Source organism: Poeciliopsis prolifica, unplaced genomic scaffold (assembly GCF_027474105.1).
Source record: "Poeciliopsis prolifica strain line A6 unplaced genomic scaffold, Auburn_PproV2 SCAFFOLD009, whole genome shotgun sequence".
Taxonomy (NCBI): Eukaryota; Metazoa; Chordata; class Actinopteri; order Cyprinodontiformes; family Poeciliidae; genus Poeciliopsis; species Poeciliopsis prolifica.
Window position 1 is genome coordinate 10,762,170 of NW_026562384.1, and position 23,509 is coordinate 10,785,678.

Below are 23,509 nucleotides of genomic sequence, written 5' to 3' on the forward strand. Positions count from 1 at the left end.
GTGCTAATATATATTTTACGTTTTTCAATACAATGTACAGCCTAAGCTACATATATCTTTTATAAATATAATGTTGAGGCTACACAGAGCATAAGTTACATTTAACCATATCTTAGATTGGATATGTGAGTTCATTTGAGCCTGGGTGCGTCATACTTGATCCATAATACATTTCAGCTTTTTCGCCCAACTCCCGTTTTTAAAAAAATCACTACTTTCATAATCTCAGAATCACAAAAACTTCAATATGTACATGAAGCCCACAATGAGAGAATTTAAACTGACAAGAATGGTAAAAAGTTATGCTGTTTACTATGTTTTGCATTGCACAATCATTTTGTTTATAATACTGCCATTTTATATGTTTAATTTTGAAAGTTATGACTGGAATGCCAGAAGAGGAAGAATTGTTTTTGTCAATGTCACCACGCCATCCCCTTTTCTTAAAAAAAAAAAAAAAAACCTAGAAAAGCGACCACACCAACTATAAAAGAATAAATGAAGCTAGACAGTGGATGGCAACTTGGCTTAAAATAGTGCGTGCAAATTACTCGTCTTGGCATGAAATGAGGAAGTGTTGAAGCTGCTTAAAAGAAACTGGGAGACATTTGAAATGTTTCTGAAAGGTTTACTGAGTCAAGAAAGACTGCTGCACACAGAGCTGAAATAAATAAATGAAATAATTTTATCGTAATAATTATAGTAACCATCATAGTAAGATTGCTTATTTATGTTTCTGTCTTTCTTTAATATATAATATATATTTATACTTTCAATAAATTGTTCCCTTTAATTTTTCTTCCCTTGTGTGTATACATGAGACTTTGGATATCCCACTGAATGTCCTGATAGCAGCACTCTGTGTCCACGGTATCTCACAGGAGCATCATCCCCTGGGTCGTTTCTATAGCGAAGCTATTAGAGAAGGCACACTCCCCACTGGGCTTAGCCAAGCACTCATCACCTTCTGCACCTTAAAGCTGTGGATGCAGTGTCCTTGGGGGAAGCAAAGAAAGAGGAGGAATCATAAAGAACGTCTCCAGTTGTCTTTGGTTGCAGTTGGTTTGGTTTGCAGTGAGCTGTTGGCAGAATTTGGTGCAGCTTGGTTTATTAAGTACATTCCAGTTCTTAAAGCTTCGGTCCCTGCATCGAGATGTCCTGGGACAGCACGGTCCATTTCCAGAACCTCTCGTGATTTTTATCTCCAAGCACTCATGCAATACACATTTTCTTGTCAGCCTCTCAAGAACATGCATATATTCAGTGTCATTCACTCTAATATTTCTTCATTCATCCTTTATTTCCTGCCTTTTGACCAACAGTCCCACATGTTCCCACCAGTTTAGTAGTGAGACAGATAAGTGCGTCACATGTCAACAGTTCATCAAATGTCCTCTGGATCCTTTAGAACATTCTCATGTCCCAATTTTCCTTTTGTCATAGGCTGAGCACTCATTGTCTTGTTCAGCTAGTCTTTCCCCTGCTATGGTTTCTCTGTATAGTCCAGTTCCAATCCCACGCTTGGCATAGTCCACCTGGACTCCAGACAGGATTACGGTAGGGATGTGGTTTATGTGACTCTGGATTCAAGGCATTTGTTGTGCCTTGGACTTCAACTGACCTTAAGGCTTTCTGTCACTCTTTCTGAGTTTCCAGCGTTAGCTGAGGTACAGTCCAGTTGGCCCAAGGGAATAAAAGGTAAGCGGAATTGTGACTAACCAGGTGCTATGAGTGTTGATTTAGGATTCTTAAAGCTGAACCCCATTAATGATTCATTGGGTTTCTGGTCAATATTTGTCCCATCAAAGGGATAGATGATCAGTCGAGTGCAACAGAAGAGATGACTGGGTTAGCCATTTGGAGGCTCAGGGTGAGGCTTGTGGTCCTCAAGACGGTGGGTGCCAGCATTAGCCACTACTAGCGTGTCCCAGTGTTGCGGACCCTTTTGACCCGCTTGCTGATGGTCGTAAAGCGGAAGGGTGTGGTGAGGTCAGGCTGTTCCCCTGGCGGAAAGCGTTTCATAAAGTGTACGTCCTGCTGGTTGGGGAGCGTGTGGGGTCCCCGGCGAGGACGCCCCCTTTTTGTGAAGCCAACATACCAGCCCGTGTAGCGCGCAGACATCAGAGCTGTGTAATGGTTTTCCAGGACCATTTCCACAAAGACGCAGTCAGCGCTTCGGTTACTGGCCTTCTGAGAAAGAGCAGAAAAACCACAGGTATATACACAATGGCATAAAGTGAGGCCTGTGAGGAAGCTTGGAGTCATTGTTTTATTAACACATCTGAATAAGAAAACTCCTCACCTTTCCCACCAGCTTCCCGCGTCGATTCATGCAAAGGTAGAAGTTGGTTTCTTTGCCTCGGATTCTCACCTGGCTACCAAAGGTGTCTGCCTCCACTACAAGCTGGGCTTATTAAGGGACAGACAGAGAAACAGACAGACGTTAGAGATGAATGCGTGTGGAAAAGTACTGCATGAACCTCTTTGTTAATAGGCTATAGATTTCCAATGTTTGTTCATTTAATCTGACAGATATGACAGATCCAAAACTTTTGCTCTCCTTTTGCTCTATTACAATCGCAAAAATCTGAACTTAACTGACATCCAAAGAAAAAAAGGTTCACACCCTAAAACAGAGTCTTCAGTGTCTCCATAAAACTGGAACATTTGTCTCATTACCGCAGACTGGAATGGTGTGTTAAGGGTGACATGCATTGTTAATTTTCCGCCACAGATGAGGTTTTCCACATAGGTCATATCTTTGTTATGGGTTCATCTGGCCAGAGTCCCCCCTTCGGTGTGTTTGCTGTATCTTCTTAAGATGAAAAACATTCATTAGGACTTCTAATCGCCTTTCAACAACAGCTTTCTTCTTGCCACTCGTCCATAAGGACCAGATTGGTGGAGTTCACAACTAATAGTTGTCCTAACAACAGTTTTTTTCACCTGAGCTGTGGATCTCTGCAGATTCTCAAGGGTCACTATGGACCTCCTGGGCTTTTCTGATCAATGCTCTCGTTACCTTGAGTGTGATTTTAACACACATTCAGGTGAACTCTAAATGGTTTAGGTGACTTCTGAAGTTCATCACTTACGTCAGAGTTTATTTAGAGGTATCAGATTAAACTGGTTTGAATATGCATGTCCCTTTATAAATATTAATTTCCAAAACCTTTGAAAATCCTGTATGCTTTAATTTTCATATATATACTGCTTTGCACTGGTCTAGCTCATAAAATCTCAATGAAATATCACAAATTTTGTCTTTATGTCAAGACATTCAAATGATCCAATCCAACTTTAGTCATAAAGCACTTTGACAACCACAGTGTACCAAAGTGCTGTACAGAAAAACAAAAAAAAAGAATAAAATACAAACAACGATCAAAAATGCATAAAGTGAGTAAAAGGATTAAAAATAATAAAAGATAACACAATAAATAATACGTTCAGCATCTCACATGGTGTCAATAGCCTGGGGAAAAAAAAAAGAGTTTGAATCAGCTAGCATTAAATTTTCTCTGTCACAGTATGGAGATTCATAGCTCGTTTTACCTGTACAATAAATCTCAGGCAGATGTAAATGTCTCTGGCAGGACAGATGGCTATATGGCTATTAGAGCAGGTTGATCACACATATGGACGCGAGAACTCTGACTGCACATGAGCCTTGAGAAAAATAAAAAGATAACAGCCGAGAAAAAAGGCAGCCAAGGGGAGCCGAAGAACACTCAGTCTGAGTGCCTGTGATCCTGTTGTTTTAAGGCATGTGCGTGTGCTCCTGTGCCCTTTGTGTTTTTGTGTGCAGGTGCACAATGTGTGTTCAACCTTCCAGGCAGCAGGCTGCTTGCTTCACTAACTACACACCTTTAGAGAGTATTTGTGCCTGTTTAAAAATAAATCCTAAAATGGTTCCTACATGACCTTAGTCAACAAAGGGGTCAGCAGAAATCAATACCTCCCTCCTGCCCCCCTTCATGTCTCTTCCCCCAACTGTCTTCTCATCTCCCTTCTGTTCTTACTCTTCATCTTTGTACTGTCATACACTTTTTTTTTTTTTCCAGATTTATTCTCTGTGCCTGTAGTTCGGATGCTGGAATTACTGGTCTAATTGTTGGTTGGATTTTAGTCATATTTTAAATGTTCATATAAAAACAGGTGCATCTCTGAATGTGTTGTACCTGGGGCTAAACGGACAGATATTTGACCCGAAATTAATAGAAAGGATATGCCAACAGACAGAATTGCGAAGCTTTATTCAAAGGCTTAATTGATTCGGTGCTGTTTAAGAATGGTTTAGGCATCATTACACATCTAGCAGGAGGTCTGAAGGATGTTGGGGGATGGACGGAGAAAGTGTCAGACGATAGATGGAGGGACGGAAAGGAAGCCTGCTGTTTAAAATCCAGAGGAGACAACAGCAAGGATGAAAAATCAATGGCTGGATCAATGAAAGAGATGAGTTTCTAGCACTGGGTCCGATGCTCTATCTGAGCATCGATGCTGGGCTTCCTCCTTTATCTCACACTTTATTTTCTTTCGTGACACCTTTTCTCTCTGTGTCTTCTCTCTTGTGAATCACTGAGTCTGCAGCCAGTCAATGTGGTCTTTGTGCTTCCAAGACAAGCTTCACTGCCCCTTTGTCAAAGCCACGGAAGGCCTGTATGTGTGCTTTTAAATGCATCTCCAATGATGCATGGGTCTGGTCAACTTTTAAGTCTTTGTTCTTCTTACAGTGACTCACTAAAGTATGCACAGCCCTTGAACTTTTTCACATTTTGTCACATCACAAACAAAACCCTCAATGGATTTTATGTGGCAGACAAACTCAAAGTAGTGCATCTTTGTAAAATATAGGGAAAATTAGAACTTGCTGATATAAATCTGAATAATGTTGTGGCATCCATGTGTATTCAGCCTCTTTCTTGAGTCGGTACTTTGTAAAATCACCTTTTATTTAATATGTCTTTTGGGGAATGTCTCTGCCAGCTTGCACATCTGAAGAGTGATATTTTTGCAAGATAGATTGTACAGGTTACATGAATAGGTTCTACAGCAATTTCCAAGCCTTTAGTCTGACTGGGCTACTCTGACATATGGTTATGCTTTGATCTGAACCAGCTCTGGCTATTGTGGGAGATTCGATCTCTACCCTTGTCTATCTCATGTCTCCTACAGCCTCCAACAAGTTTTTTTGTTCCAAGGTTGTCTTATGTTTAGCTTCCGGTTTTGAATGATGAACTCAACAGTGTTATATGACTTAAATGTGATGATATTGTTTTATTTTCGTAACTCTGCTTTAAAATTATCTGTAGCCTGTCTGCAGTGCTCCTTAGTCTTTATGATGCAGTTTGTTCATTGTTCTACTGCGGACCTCAGGATAAGTTAACGGGGGAAAAAAAAGGAAAAGAAACTGCAAGTCCACTTGTTTTTACATCAAAACTGTCAGTAAAAATGTGTACAAAAAAAATTAGGTTTCAACATAGCAAAATCTTCAAAAGGTGTGAATACTTTGCAAGGCAGTCTGCATATGCAAATAGGACAGGTAGTAGCAGTGCTACTACTCTGCTCTTCACTGAACGTTTGTGTTTGTGTCTTACCATATTTGTCTCCATCTTCTCCCTTGGCACTGATCCTGCGTCCCAACACCTGGACGTGCTTGCCACTCGTACGGCTGTAGAGCTGGTAGACCCTGTGGTGTCTCCGACTCATGGTGTCTCGCACCTGCGTCTGGTTCTCCACATGCACACTGAAGTTGACTCCATCCACGCCAAGTACCTGCTGGAACACCCACAAGCACATCCGCAGTTTGGCAGAGAATTGTGAAGATGTTTGAAGAGCTATGCATAAAGTCAATATACAAAAATCTTTCACGCTGCACAATTGCTCCTTTGTGATGCATGCCGTCTCTCACCTGCAATGGATTGCACATCACCAGTAACATCTGGATACATCTGGAAAAAGTAAAAACAGTGAGTTAAGAAATATAAAATTTTGGAAGATTAGGGCATTACACCATCATTTCCATTTCTTTCTTCCTCTGTTCTCTCTGTTCGACATCTCATTTCCTTCTCGGGTGATTACTCACAGCCCTGGGCGTGAGACTGGCACAACGACTTGACATGCGGACCGGCAGATGTCCAGGAATCGAAAGACAGACAACACCCAGAGCAGTGTTTACAGTAACGCTACCAGCCTCCTGTCCGAACCCACTTTCTGACCCATCTGTGACTTTTGCCCTTCCAAAAATCTGGCCTGCAAATGACCCGACTGGACCAACACCGACATGGCAAACATGCCGATATGAATAGAACACGTTTTTGGTTCAGACATCTAAGGAAACGGTTTGGCTCATTTGGCCGCTTGTGTATGTAGACAGCTGTGCTGGACTACAGGTGTTCATTCAGCTGTGATGTGGCTTTCGAGAGCGGTGGATTGTGGTTACATTTGGAGATGCTTGGAATATGTGCGAACAAGAGCTAAGACGTGGAAAAATGATTTATGCTGGCATGCTACAACATTTTTTGTTTTGTCTACTTGAAGCATATTAGTTGTCCAACTAGTTAAGCTTTTTTTAATCATGACAGGAGAAACAGCTGGTTATGCTTACAATTAAAATTCTTCTCACTTTCTTGCCTAATTGACATGTAGACCTTGACCTTGGATGTATCGCACGTTATTTACAACTTTTGTAAGGGAGTGATTGTGTTGCAAAATCTTCTTTGGCAGTCCTTGAGCAGCTCTGAATTAGTGGCTGAACACTTGATGGAGTTCAAAACCAAGTGTGTGGGCTGAAAAGCAATTCTATGAATTTTGTCTTTCTCCACCTCATCTTTTGCTATCTCTCTGCATGCTTCTTCTCTCTCTTTCTCTTTGGCTCGCAGTCCTCCCTGTTGCTCGCCGAGTTTATCTCTCCCTCCCCGTCATTTCTCTCCGCTCTACCTTTCTCCTATCATCCCCCCTGCCTCCAATCTTTCTTTATGTTTAGGGTTAGCAAGGGTGACTCCTCCACACTGTCATGGGTACGCACACAGATGTGCAGATGTGTGCAGGGTGAATATGTGTATACAGGAGGGGCAGACAGCTGACAGCTGGGCCTAAGCAAAGACATGCTGAGAGAGGCAGATAGCAAAGAGAAGAGGAAAGGTAGGCCGAGAGGTACGCAGCGGCCCAGGCTGAGAGAAGGGCTGTGGAAGATAATGCGAGAGTAAATAGAGGAGAGATGAAGCTGAAGAGGGCTGATGGGAGAGTAAAGATAGCATCTGAAAGAACAGACAGATGTACTAACGTGAAGCAGGGGAGATGGAGCCAACAAAACACTGAAGTTACACGTCTCAAAGCAAAGGGGAGAAAACCAAGCAAATTAACGACAAGAGGTGAAACCGCAAAGTGCAAAGCGAGACGAGAAGACAAAAGGGCAAACGGTGGAAGTGGAAGGTGTTCAACATGTGCTTAGTGTTGCGTAACATGTCTCTGTGTCCTGCCTCGTACAAATATACCATCATAGCCATCTTGTTTCCCCCTATTTTTCTCTCTTCTGTCTCATAAGACTCCATAGCCGGTGTTGTTGGCTCGCTCCCGGTCGTCCTAATAGATGCAGACATCCTGGGAAATGCAGCAGAGCATTGGCCCTCACTTTTTGCCTGCGCAGCCGAAAAAACCAGAGCCCCTGTGCATTGTGAGGACTCTCAGCTGTTAAAACACCACGGCTGCACCACTGCCGAGGACGCTGTAGGAAAAGTGCCTCTGCACTGGATTCCCCCGCTCCCACAAAAACCACAGACACTCCATATTATGCCAGCTACAGAGAGAAGGAGAAGGAGAGAGGAAAGAGAGAGATGGGATCAACCGGCAGTGGGGGGAGGGATGAGAAAAATGAGAAAATAAGAGAGTGCAGAGTAAAAAATTCAAGAGGAATAAGGACAGAAGGAGGTAGGGGAGAAAGAGGGAAAGCCCAATGTGCCCGGGCCCACTGCCAAAACAAGCAGCCATCTGACATCATAAACCTACATCCCAGCAGATCAACCATATGGAGGCTGCGGTTAGGAGAGTAGGCCTCAGCACTGTAGACTGGGCACTAGCGTGGAGAAGAGTGGTTGACCTGTGGGACTCGGCACAGAGTGGCGGTTTCAGCCGTGTGTAGCAGTGGTTTACGTGGTACGCCAAAGTTGGAGCAGTGGGCTTCAGCAAAGTTCAAAAGTTTCAAAATGTGCTGCAAGCAGACCCCGTTTTAGAGTTTTGCTCAGACCTGTGGGGATATGAGTAGCATTCGAGGCTGTTGACGCAGCAGAAGTTAGAGCAAGTCACAGAAATTAACAGGTTGTTTAGACTAAAAGCCCTGAACTGAAAACCTGTGATCAAGAGGATCAAACAGTATCTGGAGGATGAAAAGTGGCTGTGGTAATACCGGTAAGTGAGATGGAAATTAATAAAAAGATGATTGGGAGAGCAGTAGACTAAACACAGAGTGTCTCCTCAGATGCTGCCATGGGCACAGTCATTCATCAGTTATTAATTTTTACTTCTTTTAATCTTAGAAGGCATCAGTGGGGAAAAAAAAAAAAAAAGAAATTGTATGGGCAAGAAAAGAAGACAGATGTAGCCAGTTAGGTGAGAGGAAGGCACCGAGACACAAACGGCAGCACACACCCTGTCCAGGTTGTGTGAGGAATGAGAAGTATCTAAAGATGACTGCCATCTGGGAGACGAACAGCCGACACAAAGGAAGAAAAATAAACCCCCTGACTTTTGAGAAGGAACATCTCAAATGTGCACCCCTCCACACCCTCCCTGGTTCTGCATCCTCCTTCCATATATTTGCTCTTGGCTCTATAATTTAGGTGTCCCACAGATAAAGCCAGTGTTTGTTTTAGATGTAACTTTTAAAATATTCCAAACCGGGGGGAAACACACTTGTTGAACCAAAAGGAAAATTGATCCATTTTGAGCCTGGCCATCCCCAAAGTGAGTGCAGATGGTGACTAAGATGTTTATGGCAGGTTTTATGAGCAACAAGGCCCTGACTCTGACCCAATGGCCCTGAACTGTCAGCCAATCAAAACAGACCCTTGCACTCCTATGTCTTCTGTGGAGTAATGTAACCCTTACACGTTACATCCCTCATCTTCATCATCTTCATCTGTTGCCCTGACTCTCCCAAGGACTTTTAACCAGAGCAGTAGAATTCGAGCAAAGAAATTAGATGAAAAGTGACTTACAAGACGGTCAACGTGGAAAGAAGGGACCACATTGCTTCCCCCCTCCACTATGGAACTTGGCCCAGAGACGGTCTCCTCGCTCGGTCCGAGCCAGTCCGACAGTCCGAAGATTCTCCCTTCACGCTGTGAACCTGATGGATGCTGTCCAGAGTCAAAGAGTCAGTTGTCACTCCCGTTGGCATCGGCGGCAGCGGCGTGCTCCGGTCCTCCCGGTGTGGATGGCACAGACGAGACGGCGTGAGTGATGACCGCCGGGCAACCTTTAACAGCCGTCCTGACCGGTGGCGGGACAGATGGGCGGGGGCAGCAAATGGGTCGCGCGTTCCCGACAGAAAGCGGAACAGGTGAAAGCGCGTTCACGTGTTACAAATTGCCCGCACGGATCAACCTAGCTGACCCCCAGATGCGTAATCCAGTGCGTAAAAGTTTTCGGCGCTACAGGGGTAAAAAAAAAAGAAAAATAAGGAAAGAAATGAAAAAAAGCGGAACAACCGAACTCGCTGAGATCCACAGACGAGAGTAGAGGCAGGTTTAATCCAAGCTGTGCGGGTTCTGGAGCTCTTGCCGGCGGGCTTCCTGGACTGGCGGCTGGACCAAACTGCGACCTGGACGATGGGGCTCTGCGGGCGCAGGGTAATTCAACGCGATCTCGGTCATCTCCGCGCCTCCACGCAGCGGGTCTGGAGCTCCGGTGACACCCGCTAACGGTGTTCCAGGAAGACGTTGATAAGGTCCCGGAGCGGTCCAGCTCAGATGGAAGAATATGGGCAGTCCTGAATTAGGGGGGAGTGGGGGGGTAACAGAAGCGAAAGAAGGATGATGGAGGAAGGAGGTGGCTGGAGATGATGGGAGCAGCTGCGACTGGGTGGCAGAGTCAGCCACCCGCGACACGGCGAGGAAATGACATGCCGCACTTTGCACCTGATTTTTCCGGACTCTTTCCCCCCCCCCCCGACTCCACTCAGCCGCTGGTTACCACTTGGCTGCAGCAGTCCCCTCTGCGCCCTCTCAACACAATACCTGCCAAAACACAGCACGATGACATCACCTTCAAAATGTTTGAAGGGGGGGGGATGCAATTCGATCTTCTTATTTATTTATTAAGAAAAAAAAAACGCATAAAAGTTTAGGGCAGTTTCACTGACAGTGTGTAGTGGGGCGGGGGGTGAAACACCAAAGTCTCTGCAGCGTTCCAAGAGAAAAGGGAACGCTGGGCTGCAAAAAAAGAAGCGGTGGAGTGAAACTCACCAGCTTGTGAAGAATAAAAGTTAAAGGCAGAAGGTGTTTACTCAGTCATGCTGACAGACCGACACCCCCAGAACAGAGCAAAACCTTACACTCCGCTGCTCTCCCATGTCTCTGCCTCCCCGTTTCATTCAGACACCAGAGGGGAAAAACGCGAGAGAACGCAAAAAGAATCCAGCCGTGCGCTTTTTATCCACTTCACTGGTATTATGCAGATCCGTCTTCTTTTCAAAAATAGAAAAAGGTTTCTTTCCTTTCTCTCTCTCCCTCTCTGTTTTTTTTTTTTTTTTTTTTTTTTTTAAATAGCTCCTCTTGAAGGGGGGCTGCACAGGAGAGGCGCGTCGGCAGGCACAGACCTCACTCCAAGAAAAACCAGAACAAGATTTTAACAGACGCTGATCAATCCTCCCTCCTTCCCGCCTCTCCTCCCTCCTTCTCCCTCTCTATCTCTCCTTCCCTCTCACTCACATGCACACAAGCGCACACTTATTGGATCAAAACGGGATTAGTTGGTCGCTATGCGATGCTGACCAAACTTCCAATGCAAAAAATAAAAAAATATCAGTTTTAAGAAGAGACGGCCTCAGCATGAAACGCATCTGCTCACAAAGGAGAGACAGTTTAACCATTTCGATGCAAACTAACTTTACGGTTTTGCGTTGCTTCTGTGTTTGTGTGCTGTGCTCGAGGTAATTTCTCAAACAAGCAAAATGCGCTGGAAACAATGAGGATGATGTCATGGCTCTGAGAGTAATTCACGTCTCAGAGAAAAAACAAACAAACAAACAAACAAAAAATAATAACAATCAATTTGTGTTTCGGCATAAATAGGTTGTGGAGTGAATTCAGCCTCAGAGAAGCTATGGAAATGTTTCCTGGCCAAAAAAGAAAAAATGTTCAGTCAGGTGAACATTTGCAATGAAACGTAGCGAAGTTCTTAGTTATCTCCTCTAAAGATAACCTCGCCCTCGCACCCTCAGTTTGGCCCCGGAATCAGGACTGAAAATGGAAAGTGCAGAGGCAGTGCGCCCCCCTCCACCACCCCCTTCTCTCTCTCTCTCTCTCTCTTCTCTCTCTCTCTCTCTCTCACACACACGCGCGCGCACGCCCACACACAATCTTCAAGTGATGTATTTTGACTCCCCGTTTCATAACTTTTAAGTTAAACCTTAAGAGGATAAAATGAAAAGGAGAATGAAAGACAGTCGGGAGGGCGGTATGTAAGCACGGACACCGATCCAAAACGAACATTTCTCAGGGATTTCGGCAGCAACGCCCGCTCTGCGCTCCCAAAACTCCCTCTCACCGCCGCACAACCGCAGACGGTCAGCCAAGCCAACACAGCACTCCTGCCATACCTTTCAGTCACACGCACACACTCGCACACTTTCGCTCTCTATTATTTCCCTATGTATTTGCGCTGTGAGTGACTGTGAACGACAGAGGCGGGAGGATGTTGTCCCCCTGTGTTGGCGACAGCTGTTATCAGTACCAAGCGAAGGCTTTTCAACAATGTATTTTCAGTCAAATCATGCAACCATAACACACATGCACAAAGAGAGAGAGAGAGAGAGAGAGAGAGAGAGAGAGAGAGAGAGAGAGAGAGAGAGACAGACTTCGGCAATTGGACTGAGTTGAGCAGGGCTCTGGGTAGGGGTGCTGTGGTTGAAAGCCTTTCCAGTCATGCACTACAGACAAGGCATTGGCCTTCTTTCATACTACTGGCTCTCTTCATCGTTGCACCTGTGTCCCAGTGCTGTTTTCTCTCTGTCTGCTCACCACAATGCTGCAAAGGGACATGAGTGTAAATGTTGTAGAGAGGGTTAACCGCATTCTGGTGATGAGGTATGGGCCTGTCTGGTATTCTTAAGACAAAAAGGTTCATCACGCTGGCTTATGGCATTGGTTTGACCAATATTCACTGGAGACTCTTTAGTTGCAAAACTACTAGAAATATGTGGATTGTTTATCATTTCTAACAAACTTTGTTTAGTGATGCACATTTACACACGCACGCCTTTACCTATTAATACTCACACGATGGTGGGCGCCTAAATGCTTGCTCTCACAAAGCGCCGGCTTTTTCAACAAAGTTTCTCCCTGGAGCAGCAGTCTCCACCTTCCCCACTCTGCTCCATTAGACTAGTGGTAGCAGCAATTGCCAAACACCTGGTGGAATTGCACATCAGTAAACATCATAATGGAGGAGCATTCCTTTTAAGTCATGATTTTATCTATAGCATTTTTTAACAGCTGAAGGTAGCATAGTTACTTGATTGTGCTATAATATCACTCTATGTGCCTGGAAAATACATAATACTTCTCCTCTCCCTCCCCATTAGTTTGTAGTACACCCCATTTTCTACTTTCTATGCAACACTAGACATCTTATACACCTTGCTAGTATTGGAACTGGACAACTCCCCATCCCCCCTCATTGCCGAATGAGATTTGATGCTGATTTTACAGGGTGTCCATGCATAATGCAGATCTTCTGTTCCACCACATCCCAAAGGTGGCCTTTTGGATTGATTTTTGGTGACTGTGGAGGCCATTGGAGTACTGAGAACAAATATGTGCCAGTCTGAAAGGGTTTGATTCTTGTGACATGGTACATTATGCTGTTGAAAGTCGCTACTAGTAGTCACAAAGCACTTGACACGGTCAGCAGCAATGAGGTAGGTTGTGGTGTTAAGTTGGTGCTGAGGCTCTCCCAAGAAAATTGCCATTACACCATTACCCCACCCCCAGACTGAAATGTTAATAAAAGGAAGGATACATTTATTCGTCGTGTTTACATCAACTTCTCAACTTTCCCTCTGAATGCCACAGTGAAATCATCAGACCAGACGGTGTTGTCCATATAGCTGCTGCTTATTGAATATTTTCTATCCTTCAGCTTATTCCATGTGAGCCCAAGAAACGGTTGTGTGAAACGTCCTGCAAACCGAATTCTGGCACAGATAACCATACCACATCAGTTTGAACTCAGAAAATGATCTTCACTTGTAGAAAATTAATTACATTAAGTTGCTGCCATGTGATTGGCTGATTTGCTAGTTATGTTAACGAGCAACAAAAGTACCCAAAAAGGAGGCCAATCAGTGTTGTTTTAAACCCAATTTGCTTTTATAAAATCTGACAGATTTTAACCCCTGAATGAACATACCACTATGTGACCTGCTGCCAGTGAGGACTGTAACAAAACCCACATAACAGACTAGAAAGGTACAAAATACAGAGTGAGTGAAATGATCACCTAATTACATTAAGGTAGTTCTAGATGCTTTCCTTTTTAAATGCAGATTTGCATTTAACCCTATATAAAAGTACCAATGCCTCTTGTTCTCTGTTTTTGCCAACCCATCTCCCTTTCTTTCATTTATTTTCTGTCTACTCTTTTGTCTTGTTAATCTGTCTTTCTTTCCATATCTGCCCCCTCCCACACATACACACACACACACACACCCGTTCAGATTGAGCATATCGATTGCTCATGTCTTTTGCTCTGCAGCTCTTCCCTATTGATCCTCAGCAATAAGGCACACACCCACACATACGAGGCGCAAACCTCCTTACATTCACTGATCTCCCCCTTTCCATTTCTCCCAACACAGCCTTTCTTTCAGGTACCCTAACTTTGCCACGCAATTGATTCATAAATTGCCTTACCTTGTGAACTCACATGAAGTGACAGGATACTGTAGATTATTTAGCATATGCCCCTAGTGTGTAGATCTGACTCGGAGTGGCAGACATTGTGCCTTTGTGTTTCTTGCTAGACTCATTAAAGTGAAAGAGACCCGTGTGCGTCTGTAGCAGTTAGCATCTCTCATAGGTCCAGGCTGGGTTCTCTTTTTCTCTTTCTTCATACTTCTTTCTGTTTGACTTAGCCTGCAGCCTTCTTCATCCTTGGAGATGGGTCAATATTACCATTCTGTTTAGCAATTAACATCGATCAGTTCTTGTCAATATCGTCAGCACCCAGACAAAGACCCAGGGTGCACTGCGTGTGCGCACTCTTTCTCTATTAGAGCTCAACAAATCCCCAAACAGCACTCTCATTAAATGAGGGCATCATGGCCTGACCCAAAGGTCACCATGCGTGACTCTCTGTTCTGGGTGACTGGAGTACAACCTAATGCAGAGCCCAGAGTGTTCTGAACTGCGGGCCAGTTGTTGATTCATTAATGCAGTTGTGCATGCAAGTGTGGAGGTGTGCGTAAGATGTCAAGTGTAGAAACAGCTTGGCTTGGATTTTTTTTTTTTCGTCCACAAGCTGGCCAACATATAACAACTCTGTGTTTGAAATGTTGAAAACTTTCAACAGTCTGAATGCAATCCATCATCCCAGTAACACACTGTTCAGATTTGGAGCTTTCAGATGTGTCAAGCGCAGTTGATTGTGTCCAATTAGGTATGTGTATGAGGCGTGAGCCGTATATGCTTGGATGGGCGGGTTGACCTGTGCATATGCAAGATCGGTGGAGGGAGAGTGAATCTTGTGGCTTTGATTAATACCTGCAGACATGGGCCCTAAACTTCTCATCAGACGTTGAGATGTCAGCCTAACATTGGTATCTGGAATAGATATCCACACTCCGTTAATCATGGGCCAAGTTTAAACTGTTCCTCAATGTGTAAATGTATGAGACACTTAATAAAGGCTCTTTGATGACAGAGGGGCCCATGCAAAGTTAAGGAATGTGTACAGTGTGCTTGGCTTTGAAATAAGAACCTGTTTGCCACTTGTTCGCGTCTGCAAGATGAGAGAATCGACAGCTGCAGTCAAGTGAGACCAGGAATTAATTAGCAGAGAGCAACAGTGAGCCTCGGCTGAGATGAATAGAAAAGCAAAATATTGTTTTTATTAGCGGCGATGTTGGTGGTGCACAGCCTGCTCCCTTCTCTCTCCCTTTGCAAGATTAATCCAGCAAATATGAACGTTTGCTCGGCTTCATCCTGGAATCTGTTGCAGCTGTTGTCTCTATACATAGCCCAACTAAAGCACTGGAATAACTTTACTTTGACACTTTTAGGTTAGAGGATTTGATGCAGCTTTGGAAACAAGTCAGAGTAATTATTCAAGCAATCTCACTTGTGCCAAACTTTGGTCATTTGGAGGAGATAATGCCTACACAGTTGATCCCCTCAATCTACACCTGCCTTTTTAGCAGCAGACATTTCAAAACTGTTATTTATTTTGTGATTTAAGGCGCTTATTGTCACTGTTGTGGGTGAGGTCTAATAAAATGCTCAATAATACTAAACATCTGTTCCTTTCATATAAACCAATGCGTAGAAAACATCCAATAATACATAAAATCCAGCGGCAACACTGTCTCATCCTTGCCTCTGGGCCATCTGGCAGGACTTGTTTTGTTGGAAGCTTGGACATTTTGCATCGATGAAGCGGTATGCTAAAATCATAAAGACATCAACCTTGGAAGGCACCATCTTTGTGCACCTGGTTCATAAATTATTCTCTTCAAGAACTCATGACAGAACCTTGTGACCAGAGCCAACTATTCAAGAACATCCCTGCAGAGTTAAAGCAGACACAGACATGAATTTCATAAACAACAGGGACAGTCTGAGTAATACATTTGACATTTAGCTGTACAAAACTGAAGACAGATGCAACAACACTATGGCGTAAACACAACTAAACCTGCATGTAGATTAAAAGCAGGAGTGACGCTGCATGCTGCTCGACACTGATTGGTGGGAACCATTTGTGGAGCTCTGAGAACGTGTATAAGTTAATTGCTTTTGACCAATGAGGTTGAACATAAATATGCAATGTTCAGCAAGTGGATGGATGTTTGTTTAATTATGGTCCTTGTGGTTGTGTGTGTTTGGTTGAGAGTGTGTGTCATGACCCTCAGTGACAGACTGTGTACAGCTGAGTGTGGGATTTGTGGCTCCAGGGTGAATGGTTGCTGCCTGGGTTTATGCAGAGGTTTTGTCAACAGGGGTGTCTACCCAGTTAGGCTTTGTGTTTTGTGTGTATGTGAGAGTGTTATCCTGTCACGTTCGATGCACTGCGATGTGAATTGCAGCTGTGGTTTGTGTTGGACGCTGGTCTGGCATGTTTGTTTTGTTTTTTCTTCTTGTTTCGTGTTCAAGTGCTCCGCAATGGAATCCATGCACATGGTAGCTTTCACCACTGTCATCCCCTCTGTTCATCTCTTCCACACTCCTGCCTTTTCACCTCCTCCTCCTCCTCCCCCCTTCCGACTTCCCTCTCCTCTTCCATCTTCCTTTCTGCTCCACTTGGTGTTGCTTCTGCGCCCTCTCGCTGTGTCCGGTTCTCCCATTCATTTTTTTTCCCCTCTTCCTGCCCCTTTAGCCTTGCCACCGAGCAGAGGAGGAACTGTAATGTTTATGAAACCCTTTAATGTGCTATGTAATTACCCTGGCAACACCTCCCATCATTACTCATGCCAATAAAGCCCCACAGAATTGACATGTCAGTAAAAAAGAGAGAAAAAGAAGAACGAAAGAGAGGAGCACTGCTTGGACTTTTCCATAGCTCTTCTCTTTTCTTTATTCACCTTTTCTCCCAGTTCTTTAGTCCAGATTTGTTAATCTATTTTGTTTTTCCTCTTGTTATTTTACTTTTACACCGACCTTGTTTCACTTCATTTCCCTTTCGTTTGAGCTAAATAACTTCTGCCAGACTTCCAGGTGGTGATCAATTACCGAAAAGCTCTTTGGAATAGCCAAAGCATTCTTAAAAGTGCAGCTCTCTGGCTATTTTTGGTAGATTTCTCTGTTGGGAAAGAAATAAATGAGCACGAAGTACTGCAAATAAACAACAGCTATTGGAGAGGCATAAATAACAATACAATGAACAAGCAAGCAGCTGCGGCTGTTATTTTTTAATGGAGTTGCAGAAACAGAATTGTTTCTTCATCCTAAAAACATTCTCTGAAAGGTATATCGTAAATGCTACTTATAACAACTCGGTTATTAGGCGTCTTTTCTCGTTTTGGCAATTCTGCTCAAACCCCTAACTTTGCTTGACTTACACAGTGATTGCAACGGCCTTAACTTAAGGTTTCTTCTTCTAATGCCCACCCTTGTACATTCACAACTCCTTATTCTGTCTGTTCTGGCAAAGTCCTTATTTATAAGACAAATATTGCAACAAATTAAGCAGCAAAACAATGGGTGGGTGCCTGCCTGACGTCAGCCTGCATTTCATTAGCAATTGCTAGGCTAACACGTTCCATATGGAGGAGCCTGCAGGGTAGCCCCCTGCTGCCCAGTCGCAGCCCAGCCCAGCCTAGCGTGGCCCATCTCGACTTCGTTGCCATGGCCTGCCCCCACCCTCGCTCTAAGTCAAGCCCCAGTTTGGACCCCATCCGGGCCCCCACCATTATGTCGTCTTTAATTTGGACTTGTCACACATCACCTGACACCTACCCCGTCATGCTGTAACCTTTTGTCCTATTGGAGCAACAGAAAAAAAAAAAAAGCCGTATGGATGATTTTGGCCTCTTCTTTTCTCTCCCACTTTGCCTTTTGTTTCATTTTTTTGCTCATTCTTCCTCTTTTCTTATTCAATCTTTGCCCTCACCAATACTAACTTTTTTTGGCTTCTCCTGCTCTCTTTCAGTTCAACCTGTGTAATCCCACCTGCCTTTCCCCTTCTGTCATTTAGAGTTAAATTTGATGTGCTTGGGGTCATGAAACAATGAGGACTAAAAGAAGATTCTGATGACACTTCTGTGCACTTAGCCAGAAATGTTTTTTTTTTTTTTTTTTTTCCTGACAAATGACCTGAATGAGTTGAATGATAGTGAAATATTGGACGTGACAGTGAAATGGGAAGTAACTCATTCTGGAGAGAGCTAAATTACGGCACATGACAGGACTCCGGAGTGAGACTAGTAAATTGGTCCGAGCAGTGGACCTCTGGATAGCAGCAGGTTGTGGCGATGTCTGTTGTGATTGAGACATAAAACGTGAGGGGCGAAGAAGAGGGGCACAGATGTAGAAAGAAATCCAAAGAGAAAGATTAGAGGAGACATACAGATAAGAAAAGATTAATGATTACTAGGAGGAGCATACACCCAATATGTACTAAAAAGAAGATATTTTTCAGGTGTCCGCTCTAATTTCAGACAAGTGCAGGTACTTGTGAGTCCTTTGTTTGTGTGCTTCAACCCTTCCAGTTTGTGTATTTGTATGGCTGTGTATCTGAGGGTTGCTGTGCACACCCATATGACTCTCTGGGTTTCTGGTTGCCATCCCTCATCACTGCCTAGATCCCATGGGTCCCTGCTGTTGGCTCAGTCTCCTTGTCTGCTGTAAGCTTTGCATTTAGATCTGTTCTATTCTTTTCTTTTGTTCAAACTATCAAAAAGACCTAAAATACTTATTTTGTGATTGACCGCCCAGTTCATAATTGTTCTCCTTGATTTTAACTGAAAGGTTGCGTGTTGTTCAAATAATTTGTGATGAATTGATTTGTAAAGTTATATCTCTGAAATCAAGTCACCGGAGTCATAGCTCCGCATTGCATAAGTAGTCAAAACATTGAATGAATCACATCTTGGCAGCTTCCAGAGAACCACTTATTTAAATTATTCTCTTTGGATCAATTTTTATATTTAGTTTGGTTGGTGACAAATGACTTATTACAAAGGAACTATTTTACTTGATAACCAAAGCTGGCTGCTATTGGATAAAATAGTGACAATGGGAAACATTAATAAGCTTGGGGTTCTGGCGAGATCCAGACACAGGATTAGGAATGTATTGTTGCATATTTTACTAATATGGGTCTGCAAACGATATATTAAACTCAAACATTTTTTTTTGCCCATCGTTCGGACAGTAAGCGGAGACAAAAATTTCAAGATGAGTGGTAAAAGTGAAGAATTACATTCTTGTCAACCGCAGATTGTGTAATCAGAACGTGCTACTGGGAAATATTGTCTTTGCAGCCCAGATGCTGAACAGTTAACTTTTTTGGGTTTCGTCCTCGTAACCTAATAAATAACTCCACCATTGCTTGCTGGTACCCATTCTGCATATGTGATAGACTTACCTGTTGCTATGCAACAGACACAACTCAATGCATTTGTGGTGATAGCTAAAGTTTTTAACGACAACCATATTTTTTTTTCTCCACTTCTAGCATTTTAACAGTTTGTCAACTGCTCCATCAGAGAAAATTAAACATTGTATTTGTTTTATACAAATGTTAGGAATCAATGCAGGCCTCATGCCCAACATATTATTGGCAGGGAAGCTCATAATCCTGTCTGGCTGTTCTGTGTGTAAACCTTTCATCTGCGACTAACTGTGATCAAAAGAACTGTGAGAACGAAGACACAGGCAGAGATGCTCAAAGAATCTAAGCTTTGCGAGGATGGCTTGCGGCAACAGACTGGAGAGTACTTGCAAAGCGCGTGAAGGTAACATCAGGCCAATAGCTGAGTACGTGACAAGCTATTTAAACTTTTGGACAGCCCAATCCTCACCAGGACATTTACTTCACCCAATACAAACTTTGGATCATTAGTAGAAAGAAAGAACTTGTGAACAAGTAAAACAAGCAATCAGGGAGGAAGACAGGGAATTAATGAGGAGTGTGCAAAAATAACTTAAACTCAAGATAAGAAAACTCCAAAGAGAGCTTCAGCAAACTTTTGTGGTCAAGGGTAAAATATTTTGCAGGGTTCAAGTGAATGGACATCAGATAGATGGAGGTCCAGACAGAGCCAATGTACTGAACACATTCTTCAGGAGGTTCATTTTAGGTGCAAGATCTGCATCCTCCGTTCCTCACCCCAGCCACACAAGCCTTCCACACTCCCTTAATTTTAAGGGTCCGTGTCACATCTCAAGTTTCTTATTTTCATCCTCGTTATGTATCTCGGTGATGATCCACTGTTGGAGACAACCATTATCTCCACCTTCTTCCTTCTGTCTCCCTTCAACCTTGTTCTGTTCCAGTGGTATAAAATCTAACCTTCCGTGTTGTTCTAACACCTTAGATTACTGCGTGCATTTGATTCAACAACTTCACTTTTGAAAGGGCAAAGCAGGCAGGACTAGAATAGCACTTTATCACTTTGTGAAGGCCGGGTGAAGTGTCTGGGCCAAGGATGCAACAACTAAGACAGACGAGGCAGGGATCCGAATTGGCACCCAATACAGGGCGAACTTCCACAGCTGCCACCACTGTCCAAGATCATGTTCGTTGAATTCTCAAGGAAGCCTGATTTACTATATCAGAAACTCCTGAATACACTACGATGCCTACATGTAAAACAGACACCAGTTTGTGAGACTGAAGAGTCAACCTAAACCCCATCTTTATTCACATAAAGACCTGTAACCACATAAAGATAGGGTTTAAGTTAAGTGTTATGCTAGAGGGGCAGCTATGTCACAATCAGTGACATAAAATTGCCTGTTAGTTACACATGAAAACCCAATTATGCCATTTTGAGGTATTTTCTGATTTGAATCTATTTCAGAAAAATATTTTCTAGGGGTACTTAAAACAATATTTAGATTGAAATTTAAGGTCAAGAAAGTACTAATAATAAAACATTTGTGTACTTACAAAATACTCCTTCCATGTGCATGCCATTGTCTATCCAGAGATAATCCAGTTTTCTCAAAAGAACTATTTGAAGTGCAAATCTCCATTTGCAAAGAATTTTTGAATTAGATAAATCTGTCCTGTGGTTTCTCTATGTTTTGCAGATGAGTTCTTCCTCTGGCAGTCCTCTAATCATATTAGTTTTACATGTTTTTCCTATCTGGTTCTCAATGTGTACAAACTAAAGGGCTTTTTTTTCTGTATGTGTACATTATGTACCTGTTTATACGTCCTTGCTTTACGATCAAGTAATTTCTTGCCTTTTCTATTGAACTGGGCATAAGTGTGTGTTTTAAATGTGTGATTGTGTGCTCTTTGTGGGGCTGTTGGTGTTTTATGCTGGTTAGGAGTTTATGATCAGTATTTTCCGGCTTGCATGACTTAGCGTGTGAAAATCCATTCACACCCAACATAAACACACACGTACACACGCACTCCTATTAATGGTGTGGATCTTGATGATATTCCATGTTGTGTCTTTTACTGTATGGTAGTCTTGGTAGCAATGCCGTGTGGGGGGAGTCACGGCGGGCGTGTGTGTGCGTGTGCGTGTAACTGTCTGCATTTGTGAGTGCAGCTGCATGTCGGTGTGCATGGAATGAGTGTAAAAGACATCAGACACCACCGTTAATGGGCTTAATCAATGACAGATGAAATTCCTGTTGTTTTTCTCACCGCAGCACTGTCTGCTCCAATAGAAACACGGCACAGAATGTGCACTGAAACTCATGGGGATGACTGAGGTTGGAAATCTCACTTATGCTCTCAGCTACCATATACCTACACACTCACACACACCCACATGGATGTATTCGCAAACTCTGCGAGGTAAGGCTTCACATTACTCTGAACCTGCTAGCATTTTGCTCTGCTACAGAGTTTATGGCTTTCATGAAATATGCATATCACAAATAAACTGTGCAAATGCTGTTAACACACATGTCCCTATATTCACATACACACATATACACTTGCCAAAGTCCTCTCTGTGCTCCAGCTGGGGACCCAGCTGCGGTGATGTCATTGCTTGCTGCCACTTTGCTGATTGTGACTTTTATTGAAAGCAGAACACTTTGATTCAGCTTCAAGAGTAGTCACTCTGCACAAGCTCTAAAATAGATTGGATTCTGCGTGCCCCTATACACACAATCACCATTGCTCATGTCATCTGCATATATATGTGCACAACAGGCATCGGGGACTGTAGGGGCCAAACCGCAGAAAGGCTGCATCCCTGCAGACTTGATTCTGTAAAAGTGAGGGATGAAAAGAAAGAAGTTCGAGAGTGGAAGAGGTGGGAGCATAGATTAACAGTTTGCTCTCAGAGAGATAAGAGAGACAAAGTTACACAATGAGGAGATGTCTCCTTTTCCTCTCCAAGCTATCACCAAACACATTTCTTTGTCCCTTAAGAATGCGAGTTTATGGCAATAAGCATCCACACCAACCAGACTGAAAACCCATTTCACCTGTATATTCACAGCTAAAAGCTGCTTTGTCTGAACTTTACTTTAAATATTAATATTTAATAAAGAAAACCCCCAAAAAACATATTTTTTAGTAACAAGGATCTGTAAAACTCCACAAGACCTGCAAAGATATGAGAGGAGGCCTTAACAGTTTCGCCACATTACGTTCCATCTGGAGTTGCCTTAGAGCCCCTCTTTTCTCCTGCTCATGTCTTTACTTCATGTCCTTACTGCCAGTGGCACAAAATTTAAGTTCTCAGCCCTCCATCAACTCCTCTACAAGGCATTTCTGCCCATTCATGTCCCCAGACCCCATTCGTTTTGCCTTTCTCTAAACCTTTTCACTGTGTCCCTTTCACCGTCCCCTTTTCTCTGCCCCCCAGCCTCAGCCCTCCTCCTCCTCCTCTCCTCTGTCTTGTATATACTCGTCTGTTGGCATGTCCTCTGTCTTTCCAGCCTTTGAAGGCTTTTCAGGCTGCTAATAAAAGACAGGTCCCCACCACAACAAAAGGGCTCAGCGCTGCCTTTGAATAAACAGTTTATTTCGCTTTTATTTTTTTTCTTCACTCTCTCTCTTTCTCTCTCTCTCTCTCCCATCACACACCCAGACCCCCGTGCCTCACCCCTCTCCGCCCCCGTGTATGTTTTTTTTCGCTCTTGGCTAAGGGGGAAATATGTGCACTTGCTATGTTTTTTTTCCATGCGATCACAATGCTCTGGAACAGATTAACAGAAGGCAGGGCAGGAATTGAAAAGGATGAAAAAGAGCAGGAGAGGCAAAAGTAGAAGAAAGCAGGTAACTGTGGCAACCTTGGCCCCGTCCGTCAGTTCGTCACTCAATCTGGCCGATTGTATCCTTGCGCTGACCCACAGCATGTTGCATTTCGGTACACACATGCTCACCTCCCATCTCAGCACCTTATCGCCTGTGTGCTGCTGTACTCCTAAAA

The 23,509-nt window shown here is 43.5% G+C and overlaps 1 protein-coding gene across 2 annotated transcripts; it reads right to left on the reverse strand.

Annotated features, from left to right (window-relative positions):
- Positions 1 to 479: 479 nt before the first annotated feature.
- Positions 480 to 10,804, reverse strand: fgf18a (fibroblast growth factor 18a). Of its 2 annotated transcripts, none has more exons than XM_055034704.1 (5): positions 9,219 to 10,804; positions 5,915 to 5,954; positions 5,601 to 5,778; positions 2,303 to 2,409; positions 480 to 2,190 (listed from the first exon to the last, which is right to left on the reverse strand). In XM_055034704.1, the coding sequence occupies exons 1-5, from the start codon at positions 9,248 to 9,250 to the stop codon at positions 1,918 to 1,920; spliced, it is 630 nt and encodes a 209-aa protein (XP_054890679.1). In that variant the 5' UTR covers positions 9,251 to 10,804; the 3' UTR covers positions 480 to 1,917. The 2 variants fall into 2 exon arrangements, with proteins under 2 accessions (XP_054890679.1, XP_054890678.1); XM_055034703.1 differs by having other exon boundaries at positions 481 to 2,190; positions 5,601 to 5,781.
- Positions 10,805 to 23,509: the final 12,705 nt, after the last annotated feature.

Bases quoted from the DNA above. Each gene is read 5' to 3' on its own strand.
- fgf18a (XM_055034703.1), bottom strand. From the start codon at position 9,250: ATGTGGTCCCTTCTTTCCACGTTGACCGTCTT. The intron at 5,782-5,914 runs GTGAGAGACGGC...TGGGTGTTCCAG, and splicing joins TGATGTGCAATCCATTGCAG to CAGGTACTTGGCGTGGATGG. The intron at 2,410-5,600 runs GTAAGACACAAA...TCCCTTAATAAG, and splicing joins AGAAGATGGAGACAAATATG to CCCAGCTTGTAGTGGAGGCA.